This window comes from Rhopilema esculentum, unplaced genomic scaffold, assembly GCF_057945365.1.
Source record: "Rhopilema esculentum isolate cy_ngs unplaced genomic scaffold, ASM5794536v1 HiC_scaffold_36, whole genome shotgun sequence".
In the NCBI taxonomy this organism is placed as follows: Eukaryota; Metazoa; Cnidaria; class Scyphozoa; order Rhizostomeae; family Rhizostomatidae; genus Rhopilema; species Rhopilema esculentum.
The window spans coordinates 2,125,592-2,140,969 of record NW_028300847.1 but is presented as its reverse complement, the minus strand read 5'-3'; the positions used below and the strand labels follow the sequence as shown (position 1 = coordinate 2,140,969).

The following is a 15,378-nucleotide window of genomic DNA, read 5'->3' as shown; positions in this document are numbered from 1 at the left end:
ACCATTATTGATTATTTGTTCAACACGTTTTGTTTTTCCTAAGCATTATAGCATGAAATTTTTCAGGGTTTTCAATCATTTCATTTTGTTCTAGCCATGATAAGGCAACCTCTGTTTTTTGCAAAGTGTTTCAAGATCGCGCATGTTTTTAGAAAAATAAGCTAGTGTATTGTCGTCTGCATAATTATAGAGCGTTGCTTGTTTTATGAATAGAAATGTCATTTATGTAAAAGTTGAACAGGACTGGTCCTAGCACAGAGCCCTGGGGTACACCAGACATAACCTCTTGAAAAGAGCTTTATGAATTGCTTATCCGAACACATTGTTTTCGTTTTTTGAGATAGGAAGAAATTAGAACTAGAGCATCTTCATTAAACCCATACGAATGTGGTTTGGCGATAAGCAAATCATGTGGGATAAAATCGAAAGCTTTCGAAAGATCCCTTAAGACTGCACCAATGAAATAGCTATTGTCAAGGCTAGTCTTCCAGTCTTCTATTAAACGTATCAAAACATGTTGGGTTGCATACGCTTGTCGTTTGCCCTGCTTACCAATGATAAAATATTGTATTAAGAAATCAGTTATCTTAGTTCACGTCGCAGTCGGTGAATTGCCTTTGAACAGTAAGTAATTTTGCAAATCCCAGTTGTTTTGAAAGAAACTTGTTTTACAATGTATCGAGAAAGTTGGCTTTTTCGTACGTATTTTTTCGTTAGTAAAGTGACCCCATTTCTATGGATCGTTTTGACGAGTTAAACAGTATTAGAACAAAAAAACAGGCAATGAACAACTAAAACATTATATTATTAAATGTAAAAGACGTAAATGTTAAGTTAAAAGTTCTGTCATGTTTTTCCTCTATTGTTTTTACTCCTGTTTTTTGCCAATCTGGCATGAATTTCATCGCTAGTCCTGTTGAATGAAAAAAGGCGTTGTTAAATACTGTCACCATTTAAAAATGATATTTGAATGATCAGCATGCAGAAAACCGTCCCATTTGGAGATAAGTAGCAATATGCGTGACCTTGGACTCACCACACAGCGTGATAATTTCTCCTACACGATAATGAGTAGTTCCAGTCCATTCGATTTTTAAATCGGATATTGCATTAGACGGACCTTTTCTGAAGTCACTTACATCAGATACTTCAATCTCAAAGGGAAACACATTCGTGAATTGGGTAAAATACTGTAGAATAACTAGCGTTATGATCAACTTCAGCTTATAATGATTAATTTATTCTATTTATAAATTAGCTGACGAAATTAATGTCAGTTTGACGCGATTTCGATGCTATGTGTTTGGTTTCAAGCTGTCGTGCTCCGGTTTTCCATAGGAGTTGTAAGTGGGACTACGCACAAGTCGGACTTTTGTGTCTTCTCTCAAAAGATCCGCCTTATGAGGCTTTAGAGTAACATAGAAGCGGTGAAATATGAGAGTGCAAATGTTAAGAACGATAAGAATGGAGTGTAGATCCATTGTTCTCAGTTAGGGGAGAGGTAGATCCAAAAACAACCACAGATTTGTGAAAATTCTTGTTTTTCGTACATGTCTAAAGACCAGAATAAGCCGTAAATTGGTAATTATTACAATTCGTAATGATTGACTGACCGGTGCTACGCACTTGCGGTCATATTTTATCATAAATCTTCTCCAGGGTTTCCAAAAGTTATAACTTCAAGAAAATTTATTTCTGATGTTCATATGGCAACTGTTCCTAAATCAGAGTCTTTCTCGTCATTAGTTTTCAGATCTTTCTTCCCTGAAGCTGACTGAGTCCTCAAAGTTTCTTCTCTTCTCTTCTTTTTCTCTTGCTTCGCCAGTTCTTTTCTCTGTCTGTTGCTCAAATGCATCTGCGACATAAGAAATAATTAGCATAATGCATATATTGTTTGTGTACCAAAGCAGAGCGATAAATTTCTTGGTGGCGTCAAACCTAGTAAAGCACATTCAATCGCATAAAAGAACAATTTTGGTTTGCATCTTTAGTCATTATTATTATCATTATGATTTCTTGAAAAATGAACATGTTCATGAGCCTAAGTCGCATCTCTGAATACATAAAAGTTTTAAAAGAAGACGCGGGGGGAACAAATAGTATGACTACCTGATGAAAAGCGCCATAACACATTACTACATGAGGACCACTAAGGCAGAAGAAATTCTAGACAAAGAAAAAGGTAAAAAGACAACAAACGAATCAGGGGTATTGTGGCTTATTTGGTTGAACAAGGTGGCAGTTTTGTGGTGACGTATCAATGTAATATTGAGATTTTTTGTCGTTCAGGCCATTCGAGCGAGCCCTAGTGATGTCATGAACTTTCCATCTCCATTTCTATTTCGCCTTCAATTTTTCCTTGCATTGGCAATTTTTCTAAACTGTTGTCTGCTCTATTTATGGTGGCCATAGTAGGTTAAATGGCTGTTTCTGATAATGTTTCGTAGTGATTTATCGCTCAGTAGTGTATTTGAGATTTACGTTACTAAAAACACAACGAACTAAATATAAAACGCTTGACATTCTTGCATCAGTTGTAACTGAAGTTTCATGCTTGTTGTTGTTGTTGCTCGTCCTGTTGATCGTGCTGTTGCTGTTGCTCGTGCTGTTGTTGTTCGTGCAGTTGCTACTTTTTTTGAATTATAATTCTCATTGTCATCATCGTTGTCAGTTATGCTGATCCCTTTAGACCCTCGGATCTCGCGCATTGCTACTGCAAGCTTCTTCAAAGCAAACTGCTCTGAATCTTTTTCGAAACCCTTGTTTTACACGCTATATAATCTAAATTATACCTCATAATGTTTAACTCTGACACAACTTTCATTGTAAGCTTTGCATGATGCAACAATACAGGGGGTTTGAAGTATAGCAACTATAAACATGACCCATATGTCCTTCTACGCCAACTTTACAATGTAACGAATTCAGCAAATCCGAAATCGAAGCAAAATTAACACGAAACCCACCTTGTGCTGCTTTTCTGTTTGAGAATCTCTTCCAGTTTCTGCTTTCTTATCCTGCATTTGCTCTCCACATTTACAGCTGTTGTCAGCAAAAGCACAGGCTTCGTCTTTAAGACAAGCTGCTACATGTGCATCTTTAAAATAACATTAATTAAACTAAAATAGAGACTCATCACTTTAAACTATTAGCGCCATACTGTTGCATGATTAAGAGATCTACGAGGCTAATTTGTTAGACAAAACGTTTTTGTACTTGGCCTTATTTTAACAACCTAAGTTTTTAATTGCCATGAGCACATCGCAATTTTTTTGGAGCCCGGAAGTGGTAAATGGCCTAAATTGACCCGCGGGTATTAGGGTAGTGATTTTGATTTAGTGAAAAAAATATAACAGGGTGAAGGGGCGGGGTGCTCTAAAGGTCAGCTTTGACAGCCTTGCAGGTGACAATCTAAAGGTCAGCTCTGACAGCCTTGCATGTAACAATATAAAGGTCAGCTTTGACAGCCTTGCACGTGACAATCTAAAGGTCAGCTCTGACAGCCTTGCATGTAACAATGTAAAGGTCAGCTTTGACAGCCTTGCATGTGACAATCCAAAGGTCAGCTTTGACAGCTTTTGCAGCCAACTGTTTGAGGTGTCAGTGGATTATTTTACTTTACACTTTGACAGCCTTGCACGTGACAATTGGCAAAATCGCGACAAAAAGCATACCTTGAGATTGATCTCTGACGTCATCAAGAGCCACCAGCTGGAGTAGGTATGCAATCGTGATATCGACATCTCCATGGTTGTCATTTAATGATTGTCTTACGAATTCCGTATCCTAAAGAAGGAAATTTGTGATAAATTGTACTGGTGCTGCTTTCGTCACTGTTAAATAGAGCAGTTTCTACGTCCTTGAGATATTCAAAAAAGATTCTAATTTTCAGCACAGAGAGATAAAGGAAATTCCTTACTAGTAGAGACAGCAGCTTTAAAGGGATGTAAGAAAAATTCGCAAAACGCAAGAAATCAAAAAAGGTGCAGTAACAGAGTGCAGTAATGCTTTTGAATTTTTGCTTGCTCATCAAAATTTTCGATTAAAACAAAGGATTCTTGTACCTGACATGATGTACTCTCCATGACTAGTCGTTCTTCCTCAGTGACATTTTCGCTCGCGCAAGTGCTAACATCCTTGTTCTTTGATATTACTTTGTCTTTAGCCTTTACCTGAATTTTCGGAGCCTGAAGGATATATTTAAAAATGAAAGATAGGGATAAAAGTTCCCATTTAATTAGGGGTGTACCGGATCAGGATTTTCAGAATCCGGCCGGAACCGGATTTACCGGATTTCTTCGTGGAATATCCGGCCGGATTCTACCGGATAATCTGACCATTTATAGAATTTTCAGTAATAAAAAGTTTTGAGCCACTTTGCGAAAAAATGTATAGCGAGAAGATCAAAGAGACCTATTGAGGGTTGCCAGATTGAATTTACAAACGAAGGCTAGACTGGTGAGCAATTTAAGCCAAAATGCTCATAAAAAGGCCAAATCAAAAACTCTCTCAAGAATCCATCGAGCAAACACTGGTTATATTTCTACGCTTGTGCCTGTTAGATAATTTCTTAACTTTGATAAGAATCTTACTTTTTTCCAAAACCCTTTGCTAATATCAAGATAATATTTAGGTTAGGTGATAAAATTTGAAATTTGGTTAACACTTTGTAGTTAACTACTAATTATTCTATGAATGTAGTAATTACTTATTAATTTTGGACGTCTGCTGAAAAGGCCAACAAGGTCAAATTTAAGTAGTAAGCAAAAAACAATTTAAGTAGTAAGCAATCTAAATCTAAAAGCCAAAAATGAAAAATTTGGCCTAAAAAGCCGATCTGGCAACCCTGGACCAAATCTGTGAATTATATCATCCAGTCTTCCTGTTTCGTGATGACGAGCACTTTCATTTCAAATCTGTTTTCAAGGCGCTTGTTTTATCGTCGATATTGTTTAGTTCTGGAAAATCCATTTTTAATCACTGTATGAAGGGAGTCTGACTTGGTTTTCCAAATTTTCTTAGTTATGATTAAAGTTCTTGAAAATCCGGCAACTGGCCGGATTTCGGAAACAAATCCGGCCGGAACCGGATTTTCAAAAAATTAACGATCCGGCGCCGGATTATCCGGCCTACCGGATATCCGGTACATCCCTACATTTAATGACAAGCTTAGCGCTAATCGTTTTAATTTTCATTTTGGTTGGCCCGTTACTCAAAATTTGTCATCACGGACCTTCCATATTATCTGTTGTGTCTATGAGAGGTAGGCAACTAGCTCGGCTTGATGATCATAAAACTTGCCTTGAGATTAATTTGGTACTGAAAATGAATCCGGAAATGAATCTTGCTGGACAATCCACAAATGAGCAATCGGATGAATCTCTTTAGATCATTAAATATAATTCTGGATAGCAATAATCTTCAATATTAATCTTGATTTCCCAAGTGGATATTAGTCCCCCCCCCCCTCATCATCCCCCTCCTCTGGAAACAATGTTGACTTACGACGAAATGACATAGAAAGGTAGAGAGCACAATGGTCTTTCCTAGGAGAAGGTTGTGTACTGAAAGCGATAGTATGTAGAATCAGATCTGAAATTTCAACCACAAGCTACAACATGCAGATGCAAAAATATTGCAATAAGGAATCGAGCTGCATGCTCTACCCAAAAAGTTTTTTAAAAGAATCACAGAATCACTAGTCGAGCTAACTTCTTTTTAAAAAAAGCACAAAATTCATTTTTTTACTACGCAGAATAGGAATCTGTGAATTTTTCTATAGCCCATACCTGCTGGCTTGAACGTTTTCGGTTGTGCTGTAAATAGGCTGGCCCCACAGAGACATCACTAAGCTGTCTGACAGACGAGTAGTGCTCCCAGTTGTGGTATGCTAGATGTAGCTCGACTTTCTTGGTATTCACTGGCGCTCTGATTACAAACTTTGGGCTGTTATACTGATGAATAATAATATCAACATTGTTATGTTTTGAAAATGCAACAATGGCGTCGTTTCCTGCAAAAGTGCCATCCTTTTCAAGCTCATCTACTGCAATAGGAAAAACACCCAATGTTCACTTGAATGGTACTCATTTGAGAATAAAGAACTTGAGATTATACTGCTTAAACATTTTTAAAATTCCAAAAAGTCATAAAAATCTGCAGATTCAAATTATGAGGCAAAAAAGGAATCAGGTATATTTCCAAAAGAGAAAGAGATAATTGTTTTAATGTTGCCTTTGCAAGTGTTGCATACTAGGTGACTTGCGAGGACACAGAGAAATTACTATCTATGACAATGGAGGATGGATCTTAGAAGGACCCGACATTTTACAGACACCTATTCAACAAACCTCAAGTTCACAAAACTCCTAGCCTTCTTATAGAGCAGCTTTCATAATGAAATGTAAAGTACAACTCAATAAGCAGGAAATTTTTCAAAAGCCTTTATGTAGTATGATGTTACATTTTTGGATTTATCTGTTTCTAGTATATTATATGATTTCAAAAAGTGTGCAAGATGGGGCATAATTTGATGTATAAGAAATAGAGCGTAGGATGCAGATGTAATTTGTTTCAATCTTGCTTTAATGGATTCTGAGAACAAATTTTGGTTTATTTCTTTCACAACAGTTACTTTCAATTTGACACTTGATGATATTGATAATGATGATAATTTTTAAAAACTTGCATTATCAGTTTAGAGCATAATAGGATCAACTTGACAAAGCTTAACTTGCAAAATGTATATTTTTAGCTAATTTCTGAACAGTTCTTCTCATATTAAGTATATTAAGTATATTAAGCAATGTTCTTCTCAGTAAATTCCTTTGTGACTAAAGCTGCTTTATTAATCTAACAATAATCTGAGAAACTTACAGTAATCTACAAATGTTGATTCGCCATCAAAAAATGGCTCAAAGTCAGCAGAATTTTCTCGAATAAAATGCACTGTATTTCTTCTGAGTTGTCTATGTCTGTTATGGTCCCCCTCTAGCTGGTCTGCCAAAGCTCTGAACAGACAGTTCCTGCATCAAAAAATCTTGAATCAATTTAAAGTGATCTAAAGCATAACATACTTTTATTGGCAACATAAGAAACAAATCTGGTGTTGCAGAACACTTCTGTAGCCCAGAACATACCATCAATGACCTTACTGTAACACCATTACTGAAACTCAACGACAAACGAGAGAGTGTCCAATGAGCCAAAGAGCAATACCTCATTGGCCTGGCAAACACTCTCACACGGAACGGCATGAACAGAACCACTGACCGTTAACCTTACAGCAACATTATCATTATTTCATATTATGGTAATTCATCCCCATTACGTCTTTATTCCACTACCACCACCACCCACCCTTTCTCATTCGCCACCCTTTGCTACATTTTTATCAACTTTTTGCCGCAAGAACTCTTTGGAGCCCGTCGAGCAGCCTGCTACAGTAGCCTTTTCTTCATTCACACATCTATTATATAGCCTGTTATACCAGCTTTTTTGGTGGGTTTCTGCACAACCGGGACAAGGTAACCTTGCATGGCCCAGATACAGGCTTGAGTCCCATTGAAAAGAGGGTCCAACATGACTGCCCTTGAAACTATGGCAGTTATTGATAAGAACACAGGGGTCGGCCAAAAGTTTGGCTTGCTTTTATTGTAAAAAATGTTATCACATGTGAAGAGGTGGCAAAAAATGTGAAAACCGTCTTTAAAATATTCAAGAATAGGCTGCAGCACATTTTCAGCACATTTGGCTGCAGTTTATAACAGATGACAGCTTATAAATCAGGACGGCTTGCACTGTTTTATCCAGGAGGTCAAAACTATGTTTCAGTATCTTTGTCAAACTCAAATGATTCAGTGTCAGTGGCATAATACTGGACCACCCTGCCAAGCTTTCCTGCTACTTTAAAGCTTGGGGTGATATTGTAAAAGATGGAATACTTTTTCATGTTGTGGATGATCCCATGCTGGATGATATTGTTATAAGGTGTTGAGGTTTAAGTAAACAATATAGGTTTTGTCAGTTTCTGCTTCCATCATCCCAAACCAAGTATCTCTGTATAGTTTTGTTGAGTAGCCTATTATCAAGGACAGCTTACATTCCCTTATTTGTTGTTGTTCATAATCGTGGGAAGCTTATACAAGAAGGTTGGCCTGTAATCAAACAAATTTTGTATCTATGCCAATGTAGCCTTGATGTTATCAATATTCTCCTAAATTTGAAAATATTATGCTTTCAACTAATAATTCAAATACTCAACTTAAGCATCTCTCTTTGTATACTTGTGCTGATTCCAGGAAAAGTAAGGATTTTGTGAGAAAGTGGAGGTGCTAAGCACTTCTGTTGTAAAAGCATACAAACAAATGCCTACATCACTGGCAGAAAGCATTAGAAGGCAGTAGACCATACCATAAATATAAGCTAACTTATCCTTACATCATTAACCTGCAGTCGATGAATTATTTTGGAAAAAAGACATCCCCTTTCCCACAATGCAACAATAGTTGATAAGCATATTACCTGGAATTCATTATGCTACCAAGAAGTACATTGAATAGAATTCATGGTTTAGAGTTATATTGTTTGACATGGTATTGGTGTGAGACAAGCAATTGCTGGCAAGTCTGGATTTCATGGCAGTTTTCAACAAGATCTCAGGAGTGCACAAGGTATTGCCCAGGAGTGCAAGAGTGCATTTATGATAAGTGTGTACACTTGAATGTGCACAAATTTTCCCAGTAATTCTTGAGTGTGTGCATGTTTTCCCAGCAATTATCCTGTTTACATCAAATATACACCTAAGGGAAATTCAATAATTGAGAGTGGTGAACTATGCTTACCTACCACTGCCATCAGTGGCTGTTATTCAAATTCCTAAAGGTTCTGCAAGTAAAGGAATGACTTTAGAAACAATTTTTAAAAAGGCCAAATACATGATTATCCTAAAGTATTATTTCAAGCAGGGACGCCAAGCAAGATGCAGGACAAATTTTCCAAAGGTCTCAAGGCCTAGGGAGCCTTATAATGAAATTCGATTTTAAGAATGGAGTTATTTTGACAGAGGTATACCTTAATAATAATGCATTCTTGCACTCCCGGCACTCCCGGGATCCCGTCGAGAACTGCCATACCATACCCTACAAGGATTTTTTTTAGAAAACTTAGTTTAGAGCTCAAGTCTGTGATCTCACCCATCTCCTGGTATATCCTTAATCTTTAATCCGATTGCCTGCAACTGGTTGTAGAAACTTACGTAATTCTCATCGTCTTCTAAGGAGTAAAAGTTTTTAACATCTCTTTCTTTGCGAAGAGCTGCTCGCTTAGCCCGCTCGTCCCTCTTTCTTTCAAGGTCATCCTTCCTTTCTCCTCGGGGTTTTTGCCCTTTTCTTCCAGTTTTAGCCATGCACAGACATTAAAATGCAACTCTTCTTCACAATACATTGAAATGCCACTTTTGTACAGTGTATTTATAACACCGTACGTTTCGGCCTTATTGCCACCATGTTATGTTACCATGCACTGGTGCTTGGTGGACTGGAACTAGTGACGCATAAGAGGGAATCAAAATCGGCACTGGTGACCAGCAAGGAATGGAGACGGCGAGGCTATTCATGGGATGGAAAGCTTGCAGCACCCTAAGAACCAAATGCAAAAAGATTCAGGGTATGATGTCCTTGTATTTGGGTTGGGGAACAAATCCCCCACTTCTGCAGTTCCCGTCGAAAGGATTGTCAACTCACTGTTTTTTTAGAGCTACAAAAACAAAGCAAGGATGCATTCTAGGCCAAGTGCTTGCTTTTTGTTTGCAAGCAAAAAAAGCAGGCTTGAAACTCTCCCCTGGCTAATGAGCAAACTTGCAAATCATACTCAGAGACAAAAATAGCAAGGAGTTGTCCGGGTTTTGTAACTGCATTTGTTTGCCATGTCACCACGATTTTCAGGCCTTTGTGTCTACGAAATAATTTTCTCCATAAATCATCCCAGCAAATTGACCCAAACGACAACTGTGATTAATCTCTAGCTATCATCATTGCCAACAAAGAGGATGGACTATAGCTAGTTTTCAAGTCAGTCTTGATATCTTGTTTGAAATAGTTAGGCTCGGTATTTGCGACGACTAGAGTGCACGTCTTATTTGTAATGGCAATATGGAATTCAAAACGTCATGTAAGTGTGAGAGATCATGAAAGCCGAGAGATCATGAAATCTGAGAGATCGTGAATTCCAAGTCTGGATTGAAACGAAAATATTGTACGGAATGTAAATGATACACTAAATTCAAATAACATACAAGGTGTAAAAACATAAAAAAGTTAAATAAATCTAATTGACATGCGAGCTTTTATTACATTACATTATTATATTATTACACTATTAATAATTATGTATTACATCAATACAATGAATAAAGGGATGTATATGCCATACAAAATATAAGTACCAAACAAATTTAAAATACATTAAAAATGTAAATGTCCTGTGCAAGCTAAGTGCAATATGAAATTTTAATGCCATACAAAATGTGAATACCGTGCAACATGTAAATACATTAAAATTTCAATGCCATGCAAAAGGTGAATAACACATTAACACATTAAGTTCAAATACATTAAAAATGTAAAGGCCTTGCGTAATTTAAGAGTCATTGAAAACATCAATGTCATACAAAATGTAAATAAGAATCTTAAGTGCCGTTCGAAATGTGAATACAAAAAGATGTGAAATGTCAATTTACCAAGCAATGCAATGAAATGGTTAGAATAAAACTAGTATGATAAGCAAAAGCAATTGAAAAGATAAGAGAGAGAGATTTTGATGCAGAACAACACGAAAAAACTGTTATAGACCTTGAGGAAGTGAAAGAAGAGAGAAATTTATGTACAGTGTGAGGAAAGATTAAAAGAGATACAGAGATGAGGGCTTGAGGAAAATAGTAAAGAAGCATTGATGATTACCCTGATAAAAGCAAAAAGAGGGACCATGATGAAGACCTTTAGAAAGATAAACAAATGGATCATGGTAAAAGCCATTGGAAAGAGCAAGAAAAATGACGGCGATAAAGACCTTGAGAAAGAGCAAATAGAGGGACCATGATAAAGACCTTCAGAAAGAGCAAGAAGGGGGACAATGATTAGGACTTTAAAGAAGAGTAAAAACAGAAAAAATTTCAAGGATCTGCAATGAAATAATTAAAAGCAGAGGAATATTAATAGGTGATAAAAAGTTAATGTGAATTTGTCGAGCAAAAGGATAAGGGATATCAAGACACAAAAGTCATTTGAAATCTTTCGAAACAAAACGAAAAACCCTTACAACCACGATTATTGAAGTTCAAAAATGGACCCGCTCAAAGAGCCTTTGGATGATTGACTCAGAGCGCAGATTTATTGATAAATCGAGAACCAATATAAAGATCACAGCAGATGCAGATTGAAAGTTGAGGAGGACCAAGAGAGAATTTAAGAGCCATAATAAAGGAATTTTCAAAGAAACGTCTTTATTTAGCTAAAATTTGGGGCTGTTTAATTTAAAAAAGTCTTCCCTGAATTCAACCTCTTTTGCTTTCCATTTATTCCCTTATTGCAGATACCACATTACTTCACACTCACACATATCCAAATAGTTCTTAAGCTGTGACTCAAAATAGATGTACTTTTCTTTCTTTGGTTGGCTGAATTCTTCCCAGTGGCGTACGCAGGTTAGGCGACCTTAGTTCGAGAACTAAGGGCCCCCGACCAAAAAGGGCCCATCAAATTTTTCGTATTGTGTGCTTTTTGACCATGTTGACAAGGTTTCCTAAAGCCATCCCAAAAGTTTTTACTAAACAGTGTTGCTAATGCAACACTGGATTCATTCATTCTGTTTTGTTTTGTTTATTCGCTATAAGTTGTCTCAATACTTTATTTCTGAAACATAATCACCGAAATTACATATTTTCGGAATCTGTATAATAACTTTCTAATAACATAGTCATAACAGAAATGCTTGACATCATCTTAACGGCTCCTTTTAAAATATTAATGTATCTGCTCTTATGTCTGTTTAGAATTTAGATCACCAAGTGAACGTTGCGGTGGGTATATTGAATCTTTATTCTCAAAAAGGTATGCTGCTAAAGGGTTGATTCGATCCCACCCACAATCTATTGTACGACTGGATCGAGCTTATACGATCAAGTTGCTGATAACAGCCAGGCACCGTGGAGCCCTCAAAATTTGTGCCAAAACATTGTTTTAAACCCCCCCCCCCCTTTCTAAACACTCCTGACAACAGCCCAGCTAATGCTGGAATATTGATAAGGATTGGGTGGAGCTCCTTCTGTCAGTGTATTGATTCATGCTGGTATCTAATGCTCGAGCTTCTAATGTCAAGGTGTTGCCTGACAAGTATCTGCTTGCTTCTAAATATGGACTGGTTCGGGCCTTTACGACCTGGGCCCTGGGAGTTTACCCCGACTAACCTCCTCCCTTCTTGACGGTACTGCTGGCATCTTTTTGATATTCGGATTTGAAATCTGACAGATTTGATATGAGGATTGTGATTAATATACTGCGATTTAGTGCTGTGATTTATATATTAGCGACGGTGTGCCTAGACGATTTGGTACACCTGGCGACCTTGCAACAGTTAAATGATGGAGTATCGTGGCAATCTTTAACAAAGTCATCTAAATTAGGACTGGATCGAGCTTCTATTGTCAAGGGTTTCTCCAAAAGGGTGAAAATGATGGGGACGCGCCGCCCTAAACATAACAAAATTACCTACTCCATTTTAAGACTGGAACTAATCAAAAGAAACAAAATTTTGCCTTATGCTGGGCAGGGAAGCATACTACCCTAGGGCCTCGGGGTCCAGAGGACCTTTTTAAGTGATGAACTCCATTTTAAGAATCGAACTAATCAAAAGAAACAAAATTTTGCCTGAAAATAGTAATTTGCTTAACCGAAATAAGTATTTAATGGCGGTTCCTGCATGAAACGAACGAACAGGGTCTTATGTCGCTCGAGTTCGTCAAGAGATTGTAAAAGGATATTTGCACGGAAGATAAACACGGCAGCCGATTTGCGTTTCTTTGCCTTCATCTTGCTGGCGTGGGTAGAAAGTTGAGTGAAAAATCGAGCGAAAGATCGAATCGTTTGGCCACCCATGCTCGACTTCGCTCGATTTTGAGATCAAATGTCGAGAGAAAGATCGAGCGAAAAATCGAATCGTTTTGCCAAGGCTTTACAAGAGTGCCTTTCGATCTTGAGATCAGATTAATGCACGAAGCTCAATTTTTTTCAAAATGCCTTTTACATTTTAAATATTAAAAAGAGTGAACAAGATAAACCCTCATTTGATGAAACTTATTTGTTATTACAATGTTCACATTCTTAATTAAGAAATCAAAACAATGTAGTCTACTTTAAGCAATGTCAAAAAGTATTGCTTCAGACTTGTATGTATAGACATACATAAAAAACAGGTATGTATAGACATACTATAGACAGCTATAGACAACTTTATAGTTAGAAGGTAAGAAGAATAACTTGACTTAAAAGCATAACCTGTTTATCGTGCGATAATAAGGAACTTTAAATGTTTTAAACTTTGCATAGCTTTGTTTCTCTGCATGTCAGTCCAGGGGCGGATCCAGTGGGGTGCGAAGGGGGCTCGAGCACCCCTCAGATTTGAGAAAAAACTGTTTGGGGATTAAAGCTTATTCTATTGCAATTTTGTTTATTATTATTTAAACCATTTAAATAATACCGGGAAGTATGCACATCTCCTGAAATTGTTATTTCCGCTTCAATGCCCCGTCTCACAACTGTTCAACATTGTTATTTCAGTCCATGCATTGAAGTGTTTTGAAACTCCCCCTGGTTGTCCTGTATAGCATTCTACAGACTCGGAAAGCATTGTCTCCTCTTATATCCAGCCACTTAAGGAACCTGTGGCCTGTAAATTATACGAGTTTCTGCACCCGTGGAAGTGAATCTAGCCAATCACGGAGCCAGGTCGAGGGGTTCTAAACTTTGGCGCGAGAACCCATGGATTTCAAAAATCCAAAACATCAAAGAATACCGACAAACTAGGAGGAGTTTCTTCGCTTCAATCTACAGTCAAATGTATAAGTGGTTTTATGACCAGGGGGAGTTGAGCTTGAACAGGGGGAGTTGAGGTTGACCAGGGGGAGGCGCAAATTTGCAATATGTTTTCGTGGATCTTTTGACGATCTTTACCTGATGCTCGATGCTGTAACGGCCGAACTTGTAAACGCTTTGGTTTATATAACAGAACGGTTTCAAGTTTCAACTCCGTGTTTCACGTCTTATTCATAGACCATGAGGTATGATTTATATTCAGAGGATAAAGCTTGCCCGAGCCCTTGTTATTCTTTTTTTAATCATTCAAGAACTACATAAAAAACATCTCAAAAACTTGCCCTTACTATTATTGACCAAAAGGGGTTCCTTTTTATACCTACTTATATTCCTGCGAATACTTTTTTCTCTAAGAATTTCAAATACATAAAAATACTCAAAACGCCAGGCCCATAGCGAAACGTTCAGGGCCTTCTTTGTTTGGTTTGGCGTCATATGTCGATGCATGCTGTGTTTGAATCCCTGTGTTCAACTTTTGCACTGCACTTCAAGGGCTTCATTCCACCAGCCACGTTATTTTTTTGGTCAAGCTGATCAAGTTCTAATAAATGGCTGCAAAGAGTCAAAAATTAAATTTTGCTTTGAAAATTTGTGGGCTCGGGCCTTTTGCCACTGCGGGCCATCATATCATATTTGACTACAGTTTCTATACTTTTGTACCCTAAGTGAATATAAGAGGGGCGAGCTGCAAATTGCGTTCAATTGGCATAAAAGCTGAAACCAAAAATTACTATATAAATCAAGGCATCCAGGCTTTTTAGTTTATGGAAGACTTTCATTTCATTATGGCTTATTAGCAGGGGTACGGAGTTTGTGCATAGCAACACCCTGGGTTACCAAGCCTTACGTTTTAGAACCCCTCAGAATAATTTCTAGATTCGCCCCTGACAGTCAGTCAGCATTGGTTTCTTGTTCGCAACCCTAATGTCAAAGGTTAATCGAACTCGACAAAACAGGTTGGTTGCGTTAGCAGAGCAGAGCTCCAAACGACATGATCGTTTTGCACAAGCTGAGAATTGAAAAGAAATAGAAGAGAAAAACCTTCTGGACGAGGCCTTGGAGCATGGGCGGATCCAGAACAAATTTGAAGGAGGGGCAGTTCGTACTGGAGGCGCTGGCAAATTTTCAGAAATTGGTGATGAGTGTACGCTGTTTACAACAATTGCAGACCTTAACTACTGACATAAGGCTTTCTATTCACCTTCTAAAGGAAATTTTCACAATCATTGTG

General features: G+C 37.6%; 1 protein-coding gene across 2 annotated transcripts; it reads right to left on the bottom strand.

Moving 5' to 3' along the window:
* Window positions 1–1,403: 1,403 nt before the first annotated feature.
* On the bottom strand, window positions 1,404–9,543 carry LOC148957229 (OTU domain-containing protein 3-like). Of its 2 annotated transcripts, none has more exons than XM_089115725.1 (7): window positions 9,257–9,400; window positions 6,877–7,025; window positions 5,790–6,046; window positions 4,065–4,187; window positions 3,675–3,786; window positions 2,967–3,097; window positions 1,404–1,855 (listed from the first exon to the last, which is right to left on the bottom strand). In XM_089115725.1, the coding sequence occupies exons 1-7, from the start codon at window positions 9,265–9,267 to the stop codon at window positions 1,703–1,705; spliced, it is 936 nt and encodes a 311-aa protein (XP_088971851.1). In that variant the 5' UTR covers window positions 9,268–9,400; the 3' UTR covers window positions 1,404–1,702. The 2 variants fall into 2 exon arrangements, with proteins under 2 accessions (XP_088971851.1, XP_088971850.1); XM_089115724.1 differs by having other exon boundaries at window positions 1,408–1,855; window positions 9,195–9,543.
* Between the last annotated feature and the right edge of the window lie 5,835 nt (window positions 9,544–15,378).

Bases quoted from the DNA above. Each gene is read 5' to 3' on its own strand.
- LOC148957229 (XM_089115724.1), bottom strand. From the start codon at position 9,406: ATGGCTAAAACTGGAAGAAAAGGGCAAAAACCCCGAGGAGAAAGGAAG. The intron at 7,026-9,194 runs GTGAGATCACAG...TTTTTGATGCAG, and splicing joins AAGGATATACCAGGAGATGG to GAACTGTCTGTTCAGAGCTT. The intron at 6,047-6,876 runs GTAAGTTTCTCA...TTCCTATTGCAG, and splicing joins ATCAACATTTGTAGATTACT to TAGATGAGCTTGAAAAGGAT.